The 14221-nt window shown below is 52.2% G+C and overlaps 1 protein-coding gene across 9 annotated transcripts in view; it reads left to right on the top strand.

The window, feature by feature from the left end:
- TRIOBP (TRIO and F-actin binding protein) overlaps window positions 1-14221 on the top strand; it is an 85058-nt gene that overhangs the window by 24206 nt on the left and 46631 nt on the right. For all 9 annotated transcript variants that reach the window (XM_054241189.2, XM_078340259.1, XM_054241187.2 and 6 more), the window contains one exon: window positions 7078-10498. In XM_054241189.2, coding sequence (XP_054097164.2) covers window positions 7078-10498 — 3421 coding nt within the window. The remainder of the gene's footprint in view (window positions 1-7077; window positions 10499-14221) is intronic.

The following is a 14221-nucleotide window of genomic DNA, read 5'->3' on the forward strand; positions in this document are numbered from 1 at the left end:
TAATAATAGTAACAGTTCCAGCCCGGCACAGTGGCTCACACCTGTAATCCCAGCACTTTGGGAGGCTGAGGTGGGTGGATCACGAGGTCAGGAGTTCGAGACCAGCCTGGTCAACATGGTGAAACCTCATCTCTGCTAAAAAATATAAAAAATTAGCTGGACTGTAATTCTAGCTTATCAGGAGGGAGGCTTAGGCAGGAGAGTCGGGAAGTGGAGAACCCAGGAGGCAGAGTTTGCAGTTAGCCGAGACTGTGCCACAGCACTCCAGCCTGGGCAACAGAATGAGACTCCATCTTAAAAAATAAAATAAATAAATAAAATAATAATAATAGCAACAGTTCCCTGTCATGATGGAGCAGCCACAATGAGCCATGCTACCCACTTTATTATTATTATTTTGAGACGGAGTCCCACTCTGTCACCCAGGCTAGAGTGCAGTGGCGCAATCTCGGCTCTCTGCAACCTCTGCCTCCCCAGTGTAAGGTTGACCAAAAGCAGGGAGAGGCAGACCCAGGGTCAGGTTTAGCAAGTTTATTTCAACCTGCCAGGCTGTCTCACCACAGGCAGTGAAGGCAGCAGCTGGCTTACACACTGGGGGGTCTATAGGGGGGTTGCAGGTAGCCAGGTGCTATTCTAAGAAAAACTTCATTTTGGGCCGGGCACGGTGGCTCAAGCCTGTAATCCCAGCACTTTGGGAGGCCGAGGCAGGTGGATCACGAGGTCAAGAGATCGAGACCATCCTGGTCAACATGGTGAAACCCCGTCTCTACTAAAAATGCAAAAAATTAGCTGGGCACGGTGGCGCATGCCTGTAATCCCAGCTACTCAGGAGGCTGAGGCAGGAGAATTGCCTGAACCCAGGAGGCGGAGGTTGCGGTGAGCCGAGATCGCGCCATTGCACTCCAGCCTGGGTAACAAGAGCGGAACTCCGTCTCAAAAAAAAAAAAAAGAAAGAAAAACTTCATTTTGGCTCTCGGAGGCTGACATCCTGCTTAATTGGGCCAACATTGTGGATCCAAGAGCCGATGTGGTCACATCCTGGAACCTAGGTGCCCCTTATAAGGGGTTTCTCTTATAAGCTTGGCTTAACAGGGGAGAATGGAATGGTGGAGGGGGTCTATGGGCCTGACTTGTTGGAACCCTAACACCCAGTTCAAACGATTCTTCTCCCTCAGCCTCCCAAGTAACTGAGATTACAGGTGCCCACCACTACGCCTGGCTAATTTTTGTATTTTCAGTAGAGATGGGGTTTCACCATGTTGGCCAGGCTTGTTTCAAATTCCTGGCTGGGGATTACAGGAGTGAGCCGTCATGCCTGGCCATAGCCAAGGAGTTTGGACTTTCTTCTCTAAGTAGCAGGGAGCCACCGAAGGTTTTTGAGGCAGAAAGTCATGTCTTTGAACCTGTGTCTTAGGAAGTTCCCGACGGCAAAGGTACAAAGGATGAATTGGAGCAGGGCGGGGGATGAGAATCCGGTTTAGAGGCTGCTGCGGCCACTGTAGCAGCAGCTGGTTCAGGTGTGAATCGCCGGGGAATGGGAAATCCCTAGGGTGGTAGGATGTCAGGAAACAGGATAGTCATGGTCTCCACGAATCACCCCTCAGATTCTGCATCAATTACTGAGAGAAAAAGGCACCCTTAGGCTGGGGAGAGTGGGCAGATACCACCTTCGGTAAGCGGCTGCTCAGTATCTCCGGAGTGGGGCAAACCAACATCAGATGCCCCCTGATGTGATGCATGGGGTCAGGGGTGGGGGTGCTGGGGTGGGCACGGAATCCCTTCCCTTGTAACTCATCCTGCTGAAAATGCATTGCCTGTATCTCAGGCAGTGCAACATCAAACACATCTGAATTCAAAGACATTCTGCAAAATGATTGGGCTATCCATAGGACAAAAAAGGGGCTGGGGATATTCCTGACTAAAAGAGGCTAAGGAGACAAGGACATGGAATGCCATGTGTGAGCCCAGTGGGATCTGGGACAGGAGGAGACAGAGCTGTGACAGATGTTATTGGGACAACTGGGGCAATTTATTACTTTTTTTTTTTTGAGCTGGAGTCTCGCTGTGTTGCTCAGGCTAGAGTGCAGTGGTACGATCTCAGCTCACTGCAACCTCCGCCTCCTGGGTTCAAGAGATTCTCCTGCCTCAGCCTCCTGAGTACCTGGGCCTATGGGCACATGCCTGGTAATTTTTTGTATTTTTAGTAGAAGTGGGGTCTCACTGAATTAGCCAGGATGGTCTTGATCTGCTGACCTCATAATCTGCCCATCTCGGCCTCCCAAAGTGCTGGAATTACAGGCGTGAGCCACTGAGCCTGACAACTTTTTTTTTTTTTTGAGCTGGACTCTCGCTCTGTCACCCAGGCTGGAGTGCAGTGGCTCAATCTCTGCTCACTGCAATCTCTGCCTCCCGGGTTCAAGCGATTCTCCTGCCTCAGCCTCCTGAGTAGCTGGGATTACGGGTGCATGCCACCACACCCAGCTAACTTTTTGTATTTTTAGTAGAGACAGGGTTTCGCCATGTTGGTCAGGCTGGTCTCAAACTCCTGACCTTAGGTGATCCACCCACCTTGGCCTCCCAAAGTGCTGGGATTACAGATGTGAGCCACCTTGCCTGGCTTGGCTAACACTCAGGTAATTTGGATATGGACTGCATGTTAGATCACACGATTGTATTAATGTTCTGTTTCCTTTTTTTTTTTTTTTTTTTGAGACAGAGTTTTGCTCTTGTTACCCAAGCTGGAGTGCAATGGCGCGATCTCCGCTCACCGCAACCTCCGCCTCTTAGGTTCAGGCAATTCTCCTGCCTCAGCTTCCCGAGTAGCTGGGACTACAGGCACGCGCCACCATGCCCCGTTAATTTTTTGTATTTTTTTTAGTAGAGATGGGATTTCAGCATGTTGATTAGGGTGGTCTCAATCTCTTGACCTTGTGATCCACCCACCTCTGCTTCCCAAAGTGCTGGGATTACAGGCATGAGCTACCGTGCCCAGTGATGTTCTGTTTCCTGAGTGTGAAATGACATTGTGGATGAGAAGGAAAATGTCCTGGTTCTTAGAGACATTAGGGAAGTGTCATGATGGCTTCAACTGCCCCTCTCACATAGGTCAACAAAATGGATCAATGATAGGTAGGTGTGGGTAGGTAGATAGGTAGCGTGTTAGTTCATTTTTGCATTGCTATAAAGAAATACCTGGCCGGGCATGGCAGCTCATGCCTGTAATTCCAGCACTTTGGGAAGTCGAGGTGGGTGGATCACCGGAGATCAGGAGTTCCAGACCAGCCTGGCCAACATGATGAAACCCCGTCTCTATCAAAAATACAAAAATTAGCCGGGTGTGGTGGTGGATGCCTGTAGTCCCAGCTACTCAGGAGGCTGAGGCAGGAGAGTCTGTTGAACCTGGGAGGCAGAGGTTGTAGTGAGCTGAGATCGAGCCTCCCAAAAAAAAAAAAGAAAAAGAAAAAAGAAAGAAAGAAATACCTGAGCTGAGGCTGGGTAATTTATAAAGAACTTTTTTTGGCTCATGGTTCTGCAGACTGTACTGGAAGCATGGTGCTGGCATCTGCTTCTGGTGAGGCCTCAGGGAGCTCACAATCATGGTGGAAGGTGAAAGGGGAGCCTGCACATCACAAGGTACAAGCTGAAGCAAGAGACAGAGGAGCTCTGCTGTGAGCCAGCTGAGCCAGAGCTCACTCTTCACCAGGGGATGGTTCTAGGCCAGGCATGAAGGATCCACCCCCATGATCCAATCAGCTCCCACCAGGCCCCACCTCCAACACTGGGAATCACACTTCAGTCTGAGATTTGGAGGTGCCTAACATCCAAACTATATCAGATCATAGATAGATAGATAGATAGATAGATAGATAGATAGATAGATAGATGATACATAGACAGATAAGATAGATGATTGATTAGATAGATACATAGAGAGATCGATCAGATAGATGATAGATAAATACATAGATACATAGATATATAGATAGATCAGGTTTTTTTGTTTTTGTTTTTGTTTTTTTGAGACGGAGTTTCGGAGTTTCGCTGTTGTTACCCAGACTGGAGTGCAATGGCACGATCTCGGCTCACCGCAACCTCCGCCTCCTGTGTTCAAGCAATTCTCCTGCCTCAGCCTCCCAAGTAGCTGGGATTACAGGCGCGCACCACCATGCCCAGCTAATTTTTGTATTTTTAGTAGAGATGGGGTTTCTGAACCTCGTTGACCAGGAGGGTCTCGATCTCTTGACCTCGTGATCCATGCCTCGGCCTCCCAAAGTGCTGGGATTACAGGCGTGAGCCACCGCGCCTGGCCTAGATCAGGTTTTTTGTTGTTGTTGTTTTTCTGAGACAGAGTCTTGCTGTTATCCAGGCTGGAGTGCAGTGGTGAGATCTCGCCTCACTGCAACCTCCACCTCCCAGGTTCAAGCCATTCTCCTGCCTCAGACTCCTGAGTAACTGGGATTACACGTATACGCCACTGTGTTAGGCTAATTTTTGTATTTTTAGTAGAAACTGGTTTCACCATGTTGGCCAGGATGGTCTTAAACTCCTGACCTCATGTGATCTGCCCACCTCGGCTTCCCACAGTGCTGGGGTTATAGGCGTGAGCCACCGCACCTGGCAACCATGCAAATTTTGAATTCTGTGCTAGGTGCTGGGAACTCAGACTTCAGCAGCAGCAGCCCAGGGAGGCTGGAGGGGACAGAGGCTGCAAAGGGAGAGCAGAGGGGATCTTAGGAAGGCCTAAAGAGAGAGGTTCTGCATGAAGGCGATTGTGCCTACTTTTTTGGTGTTGTTTGTTTGTTTTAAGACAATGTCTTGCTCTGTTGCCCACGGAGGAGGGCGATGGCATGATCTCAGTTCACTGCAGCCTCCACCTCCTGGGCTCAAGCAATCCTCCCACCTCAGCCTTCTAGGTAGCTGGGACTACAGGCACTACCACCAGGCCCTGCTAATTTTTTATTTTATTTTATTTTGGTTTGAGATGGAGTTTTGCTCTGTTGCCCAGGCTGGAGTGCAGTGGTGTGATCTTGGCTCACTGCAACCTCCACCTCCTGGGTTCAAATGATTCTTCTGCCTCAACCTTCTGAGTAGCTGGGACTACAGGCGCATGTCACCATACCCGGCTAATTTTTTGTATTTATAGTAGAGATGGGGTTTCACCGTGTTAGCCAGGATGGTCTCAATCTCCTGATCTTGTGATCCACCTGCCTCAGCCTCCCAAAGTGCTGGGATTACAAGTGTGAGCCACCAGTAGTAGAGACAGGGTCTCGCCACATTGCCTAGGCTGGTCTGGAACTCTTGAGCTCAAGTGATCCTACCACCTTGGCCTCCAAAGGTGCTGGGATTACACGTATGAGCCACCACTCCCACAGCTGTGGATCCCAGGCCATGATACCTTTTACTCACCTGGAACACTCGCTAAGGGACATGTACATAGCTGGTGGCCAACACCTGCTCGGTGACTGAGAGATGGAGGGGGAGTGGAGAGTAACACACCAAGGTCATGGCAACTCTGTCATGAGGCTAGGAGTTGTGAAGAGGTTACTACTGAGGACAGTTACATTGATTCCTTAGGCCAGCACTTCTGAAACTATAAATAAAATAATACAAGGTGTACAAATCACCAGAGAGCTTTGTTAAATGCAGATTCAGAAGCAGTGCATCTGGGCTGGGACCTGAGATTCTGCATTTCTGGCTAACTCCCAGTTGCCCATTTACAAAAGGTTGTCTGTTCCTGCACCTTTCCCATCCTCACGGCAGCCCTGGAAGAAGGCTCAGGGCAGGAACATTTGGATATAAGGAACGGGGGTTTTCCAGAGCTGTCACACATGGAACAGGCTCATTAGAACCTGTCTCAGGCTGGGTGCAGTGACTCACGCCTTTAATCCCAGCACTTTGGGAGGCCAGGGTAGGGGGATCACCTGAAGTCGGGAGTTTGAGACCAGCCTGACCAACATGGAGAAACCCTGCCTCTACTAAAAATACAAAATTAGCCAGGTGTGATGGTGCATGCCTGTAATCCCAGCCACTCAGGAAGCTGAGGCAGGAGAATCAATTGAACCCGGGAGGCGGAGGTTGTGGTAAGCTGAGATGGAGCCATTGCACTCCAGCCTGGGCAACAAGAGTGAAACTCTGTCTCAAAAGGAAAAAAAAAGCCTGTCTCTACTAAAAATACAAAAGTGAGCTGGGCATGGTGGTATGTGCCTGTAATCCCAGCTACTTGGGAGGCTGAGGCAGGAGAATTATTTGAACCCAGGAGGCGGAGATTGCACTGAGCCGAGATAGCGTCACGGCACTCCAGCCTGGATGACAGAGTGAGACTCCATCTCAAAAAAAAAGAAAAAAGAAAAAAGAAATTGGGGGAATTCCTCAGATTCTGATTGAAGGAAATAAAACTGAGAGGGATAGACTGTCAGGTGGCTGCTGCCGGGCCCACCTCCCCCTCCCTGGGGTCACATGGGCTATTGGCAACACTTCTCTCCATGAATTTGCTGCTTCTCAGTCTTGTCCATGGATGATCGCCAGACCATGAGGACGTTCAGTTCTTGAGCCCATCTCTTGACTAAGTCAGGGTCTCCACTTCAAATTCTTTTTTTCTGAGTTTCACTCTATAGCTCAGGCTGGAGTTCAGTGGCATGATCTCGGCTCACTGCAACCTCAGCCTCCCGGGTCCCACTTCAAGCAATTCTCCTGCCTCAGCCTCCCAATTAGCTGGGATTACAATTACACGCCTAATTTTTGTACTTTTAGAAGAGATGGGGTTTTACCATGTTGGCCAGGCTGGTCTCAAACTTCTGACCTCAGGTGATCCACCTGCCTTGGCCTCCCAAAGTGCTGGGATTACAAGCGTGAGCTACCAAGCCCGACCAGTTTCAAATTCTTGATCTTGAGAGAGGCATCCAAGCCCTTGTCTAACCAGCCTTGGTCAGAGAGGTGGAGTCACTTGGTACAGACAGAGGCCTGTAAGAGGAGGGTGTGGGGCCTGCCCTAATCACTGGTCCTAGGGGACAAAGAAAGGTAGAATATGAGAGCTGTCTGGACCCCTCCTCTTACGTTGAGCCTCTCTTCTCTCTCCAGACACCGGCGGTGGGGGCCGGAGCGCAGGACAGCACTGGGCAAAGCTCCGGGGAGAAAGTGGGTACTTCTCCTTGGAGCGGCACTGGTCACCACTGACCCAGGCTTCCTCCATGACACCACACAGTGGACCTCGAAGCGCCACCTCCCAGACTTCCCCTGGCCAAAGGGACATTGCCCAGGCTGCCTGCACACAGCGTGACACTGCCCGAGCGTCCTCTCCCCACCAAATCACCCAAAGGGATGCCCCCGGGGCCTCATCCACACAGCAGGATACCTCCAGGACCTCATCCACACAGCGGAACACTCTCAGAGCTTCCGCTCCCTCACGAAGCACCCAACAGGATAACCCCAGAACCTCATCCAACCAACAAAATAATCCTCAACTTTCTTCTCCCCTAAGAGCCACCCAACAAGATAACCCCAAAACCTCTTTTACCCAGGAGGACAACCTGCAAACTTCTTTTCCTGCTTGTAATCCCCAGCAGGAAAACCCCAGAACACCCTGTGCCCAACGAGACTATCCCAGACCTTCCTCTCCCAACAGAACTACCCAACGAGAGAATCGCAGAATGACCTGTGTCCAGTGGGACGATCACAGAGCCTCCTCTCCCAACAGAGCCAACCCCAGAACACCCTGTGCCCAGCGGGACAATCCCAGAGCCTCCTCTCCCAACAGAGCCAACCCCAGAACACCCTGTGCCCAACGGGACAATCCCAGAGCCTCCTCTCCCAACAGAGCCACCCAACGGGACAATCCCAGAGCCTCCTCTCCCAACAGAGCCAACCCCAGAACACCCTGTGCCCAGCGGGACAATCCCAGAGCCTCCTCTCCCAACAGAGCCACCCAACGGGACAATCCCAGAGCCTCCTCTCCCAACAGAGCCACCCAACGGGACAATCCCAGAGCCTCCTCTCCCAACAGAGCCACCCAACGGGACAATCCCAGAGCCTCCTCTCCCAACAGAGCCACCCAACGGGACAATCCCAGAGCCTCCTCTCCCAACAGAGCCAACCCCAGAACACCCTGTGCCCAGCGGGACAATCCCAGAGCCTCCTCTCCCAACAGAGCCACCCAACGGGACAATCCCAGAGCCTCCTCTCCCAACAGAGCCACCCAACGGGACAATCCCAGAGCCTCCTCTCCCAACAGAGCCACCCAACGGGACAATCCCAGAGCCTCCTCTCCCAACAGAGCCACCCAACGGGACAATCCCAGAGCCTCCTCTCCCAACAGAGCCACCCAACGGGACAATCCCAGAGCCTCTTCTCCCAACAGAGCCACCCAACGGGACAATCCCAGAACCTCTTCTCCCAACAGAGCCACCCAACGGGACAACCCCAGAACCTCCTCTCCCAACAGAGCCACCCAACGGGACAATCCCAGAACCTCTTCTCCCAACAGAGCCACCCGACGGGACAACCCCAGAACCTCCTCTCCCAACAGAGCCACCCAACGGGACAACCCCAGAACCTCCTCTCCCAACAGAGCCACCCAACGGGACAACCCCAGAACATCCTGTGCCCAACGGGACAATCCCAGAACCTCTTCTCCCAACAGAGTCAACCCCAGAACATCCTGTGCCCAGCGGGACAATCCCAGAGCCTCCTCTCCCAACAGAGCCACCCAACGGGACAATCCCAGAGCCTCCTCTCCCAACAGAGCCACCCAACGGGACAATCCCAGAGCCTCTTCTCCCAACAGAGCCACCCAACGGGACAATCCCAGAACCTCTTCTCCCAACAGAACCACCCAACGGGACAACCCCAGAACACCCTGTGCCCAGCGGGACAATCCCAGAGCCTCCTCTCCCAACAGAGCCACCCAACGGGACAATCCCAGAGCCTCCTCTCCCAACAGAGCCACCCAACGGGACAATCCCAGAGCCTCCTCTCCCAACAGAGCCACCCAACGGGACAATCCCAGAACTTGTATTCAACAGAACATCCCCAGATCATCTTCTACCCAACAAGACAATCCTAAAACTTCTTGTACCAAATGCGATAACCTCAGACCCATTTGTACACAACGGGACCACACACACTCCCTTTCCTTTCAACGTGACAACCCTGGAACCTCCTCTCAGTACTGCACCCAAAAGGAGAATCTGAGACCATCATCTCCCCACCGCTCCACTCAAAGAAACAATCCCGGGAATTCGTCTCCCCATCGGACTAACAAAGACATCCCCTGGGCCTCCTTTCCTCTCCGGCCAACTCAGAGTGATGGTCCCCGAACCTCTTCCCCATCTCGCTCCAAGCAAAGCGAGGTTCCCTGGGCGTCCATTGCCCTCCGGCCAACCCAAGGTGACAGGCCTCAGACTTCATCTCCCAGTCGGCCAGCCCAGCTTGACCCACCCCAGTCCTCCTCTGGCCCCACCCAGTACAACTTGCCCTCACGGGCCACCTCTTCCTCCCATAACCCAGGCCACCAGAGCACCTCCTGGACTTCCTCGCCTCTGTACCCCGCTACCTGTGGGGCTCCCCTGACCGCTTCTGAACCCTCCCAGCCTCCATGTGCTGTGTGCATTGGGCACCGGGATGCCCCCCGAGCCTCTTCACCCCCTCGCTTTCTGCAGCATGACCCCTTCCCCTTCTTCCCAGAGCCCAGCATCCCTGAGAGTGAATCGCCCCACCATGAGCCTCCCTATATACCACCTGCCGTGTGCATTGGACACCGAGATGCACCCCGAGCGTCCTCGCCCCCTCGCCACACCCAATTCGACCCCTTCCCCTTCCTTCCAGACATGTCAGATGCTGAGCATCAGTGTCAGTCCCCCCAGCACGAGCCCCTTCAGCTCCCCCAACCTGTGTGTATTGGGTACCGAGATGCACCCCGGGCCTCCTCCCCACCACGCCAGGCCCCAGAGCCTTCCATCTTATTCCAGGACCTCCCCAGGGCCAGCACGGAGAGCCTTGTCCCTTCCATGGACTCTCTGCACGAGGCCCCCCACATCCCCACCCCTGTGTGCATCGGGCACCGGGATGCACCCTCCTTCTCATCCCCCCCACGCCAGGCTCCTGAGCCATCCCTCTTCTTCCAGGACCCCCCTGGAACTAGCATGGAGAGCCTGGCCCCCTCCACTGACTCTCTGCATGGCTCCCCAGTGCTGATCCCACAAGTGTGCATCGGGCACCGAGATGCACCCCGAGCCTCCTCCCCACCCCGCCACCCACCCAGTGACCTAGCGTTCCTGGCACCCTCACCTTCCCCAGGCAGTTCCGGGGGCTCCCGGGGCTCAGTGCCTCCTGGGGAGACCAGGCACAACTTGGAGCGGGAGGAGTACACTGTGCTGGCTGACTTGCCCCCACGCAGGAGGCTGGCACAGAGACAGCCAGGGCCCCAGGCACAGAGCAGCAGCGGGGGCCGCACCCGCAGCCCTGGCCGTGCAGAGGTGGAGCGCCTCTTCGGGCAGGAGCGCAGGTGAGTCCAGGGTGGGGTCGGCAAGGTGGGCTGGGGAGGAGACTCCTCTGCGGGACAGGTGGAAGGTTCTCAGGGTCAGAGTGCCAGAAGAAAGGGTTCAAATCCCCCTAGACTGCCACTTTCTGGCTATGTGACCTTGGGCAGATCACCCCATCTCTCTGTTTCTGCATATCAAGAGTTTTGTGGGGTTTTGTTTGTTTTGAGACAGAGTCTTGCTCCGTCACCAAGCGCCAGGCTGGAGTGCAGTGGCGCAATCTGGGCTCACTGCAACCTCCGCCTCCTGGGTTCAAGCATTTCTCCTGCCTCAGCCTCCCGAGTCGCTGGGACTACAGGTGTGCACCACCACGCACAGCTAATTTTTGTATTTTTAGTAGAGACGGGGTTTCACCATGTTGGCCAGGATGGTCTCGATTTTTTGATCTTGTGATCTGCCCACCTCGGCCTCCCAGAGTGCTAGGATTACAGGTGTGAGCCACCGCACCCGGGCTGTTTGTTTTTTTGCCCAGCCTGGAGTGCAATGGTGCGATCTCGGCTAGCTGCAACCTCTGCCTCCCAGGTTCAAGCGATTCTCCCACCTCAGCCTCGAGAGTAGCTGGGATTACAGGGGACCACCACCATGCCAGGCTAATTTTTTGTATTTTTAGTAGAGACAGAGTTTCACTATGTTGCCCAGGCTGGTCTCAAACTCCTGACCTCCTAAAGTGCTGGGATTACAGGTGTGAGCCACCACGCCCAGCCTATTTTTGTTTTTTGTGTGTGTGTGGTTAAGTGATGTCATGCACAGCCCAGTGGTCAACAGCAAAGACTGCGGTCAGGAAGGCTGAGTCCAAATCTTGGGTCAAAGCTACATCTCAACCTGTGTGACCAGACATATGAGTTAACCTACCTGAGCCTCAGTTTCCTCATCTGTAATGGAGGGGAGCATGAGCGCATTCATTCAAATGAGGGTGAAATCTCAGACCCTTTGATCCAGACTCATGGGTTTGTTTTTTATTCCGTGCAAGAAGAAAGTGCCCATGATTTTTTCCTGCCTTAGCAAAGAAAACTCATGGGTCCCTGTGCATTTCGGAAAATAGAGATGTCAATTTAAAATGTATGGCCAGAGCCACCTATTTTAAGAAAGAGAAGTCCGGGCGCCGTGGCTCATGCCTATAATCCCAGCACTTTGGGAGGCCAAGGTGGGTGGATCATGAGGTCAGGAGTTCGAGACCAGCCTGCCCAGTATGGTGAAATGCCTTCTCTACTAAATATAGAAAAAGTAGCTGGGCGTGGTGGCACATGCCTCTAGTCCCAGCTACTCAGGAGGCTGAGGCAGAATAATTGCTTGAACCTGGGAGGTGGAGGTTGCAGTGAGCCAAGATCACGCTACTGCACTCCATCCAGCCTGGGTGACAGAGCAAGACTCCGTCTACAAAAAGAAAAAAAAAAGGAAGGAAATTCACAGAATTACGGATTTTTAGCGGTCAAGCGTCCTGGGACTCCTGAGGTCCAGGTGTCTTTCGAGTCTCTTTGGTCAGCAGCACTGCCCCACTGGAAGGGAGGGGAGCATTTCCTCCTGATCTGACTGAGGTTTCTCTCTCCAGAAGTTCCAGGCCTCGAGTTTTCAAGGGTCAGAGCTAGAATTCCGTTAGTTAAGGTCAAGAGAACAGCAGCAGCAAAAAGCGGTTTGTTAGTCTCAAAAGTTTCTGTGTCTGTGATTCAGTGAATTTTTAGTATATTTACCAAGTTGTCCAACCATTGCCACCATCTAACTTTAGAACATTTCCATCATCCTAAACGGGTATAGAATATTTTGTATCTAAAATTCCTCTCTGCTGCTCCTTGGGCAACTTTTCTCCTGGATTTGAATCTGCATGAGAAACCTTATCTCTTGGCTGGGAGCGGTGGCTCACGCCTCTAATCCCAGCACTTTGGGAGCCTGAAGTGGGCAGATCACCTGAGGTCAGGAGTTTGAGACCAGCCTGGCCAAAATGGTGAAACCCTATCTCTACTAAAAATACTTTAAAAATTAGCTGGGCATAGTGGCTTACACCCGTAGTCCCAGCTACCCGGGAGGCTGAGGCAGCAGAATTGCTTGAATCTGGGAGGTGGAGGTTGCAGTGAGCTAAGATCTGCAGTGAGCTGAGATCATGCCATTGCACTCCAGCCTGGGCAACAAGAGTGAAACTCCTTCTCAAAAAAAGAAAGAAAAAGAAACCTTATCTCTTGTTCTTCAAATTTCCTTTTTCTTAAAGGCTGGGCACGGTGGCTCACCCCTGTAATCCCAGCACTTTGGGAGGCCGAGGTGGGTGGATCACAAGGTCGGGAGATAGAGACCATCCTGGGCAACATGGTGAAAACCGCTTCTCTACCAAAAACACAAAAATTAGCTGGGCGTGGTGGCACCTGCCTATAATCCCAGCTACTCAGGAGGCCGAGGCTGAGGCTGAGGCAGGAGAATCGCTTGAGCCAGAGAGTCGGAGGTTGCAGTGAGCCGAGATTGTGCCATTGTACTCCAGCCTGGCAACAGAGTGAGACTCCGTTCCAGAAAAAAAAAATTTCCTTTTCCAGTAAGCTTGATCATTTAATATCCAGGTGACAACTCTGTGGTCTCCAGCATTAGTATAATTCTTTCTTAGGCCTTAAAAACAAAAACCTAGGCCAGGCATGGTAGCTCACGCCTGTAATCCCAGCACTTTGGGAGCCCGAGGTGGGTGAATCACCTGAGGTCAGGAGTTTGAGACCAACCTGACCAACATAGTGAAACCCCAAACCCCATCTCTACTAAAAATATAAAATTAGCAGGGCGTGGTGGCATGCAGCTGTAATCCCAGCTACTTGGGAGGCTAAGGCAGGAGAATCGCTTGAACCTGGGAGGCGGAGGTTGCAGTGAGCAAAATCACACCATTGTACTCCAGCCTGGGCAACAAGAGCAAAACTTCGTCTCAAAAAAAAACATAGAGTAGTTTTAGGTTCACAGCAAAACTGAGCAGAAAGTGCGGAGTTCCATGCACAGCCTCTCCCACTACCAATATCCTGTATTAGAGAGGTGTGCTCCTTTTTAGCTCCTGGCCTCAAGGGCTCCTCCTTTCTTGGCCTCTTAACGTGCTGGTGAGCCACTGTACTGGGCTGTAGGGTGACACTTTGTTAAAATCCATGAACCTACATTGACAAATCACCCGAAGTTTAGGGTTCCCTCTTGGTGGTGTACACCACCAATGCATACATTCATTCAAACGGGCTTGAATCAATGTTTAATGACAAGTATTCACCATGGTAGTACTTTACCATTTGAAGGTTTCACTCACTACCTTAAAAATTTTCAGTGTCACTGCCCTTTTTTTTTTGGAGACGGAGTCTCGCTCTGTTGCCCAGGCTGGAGTGCAGTGGCACAATCTTGGCTCACTGCAACCTTCGCCTTCCAGGTTCAAGTGATTCTGCTGCCTCAGCCTCCAGAGTAGCTGGGACTACAGGCGCTTGTGACCATGCCCGGCTAATTTTTATATTTTTAGTAGAGACGGGGTTTCATCATATTAGGATGCTCTTGAACTCCTGACCCCGTGATCTTCCTGCCTCAGCCTCCCAAAGTGCTGGGATTACAGGTGTGAGCCACTGTGAACGGCTGACCTTTTTTTTTTTTTTTTTTTTGAGACCAGGTCTTGCTCTATCACCCAGCAGGAGTGCAGTGGTGTGATCATGGTTCACTGTGGCCTCCGACCCCCAGGCTCAAGCAATCCTCTCACC

This window comes from Callithrix jacchus, chromosome 1 (assembly GCF_049354715.1).
Source record: "Callithrix jacchus isolate 240 chromosome 1, calJac240_pri, whole genome shotgun sequence".
Lineage (NCBI taxonomy): Eukaryota > Metazoa > Chordata > Mammalia > Primates > Cebidae > Callithrix > Callithrix jacchus.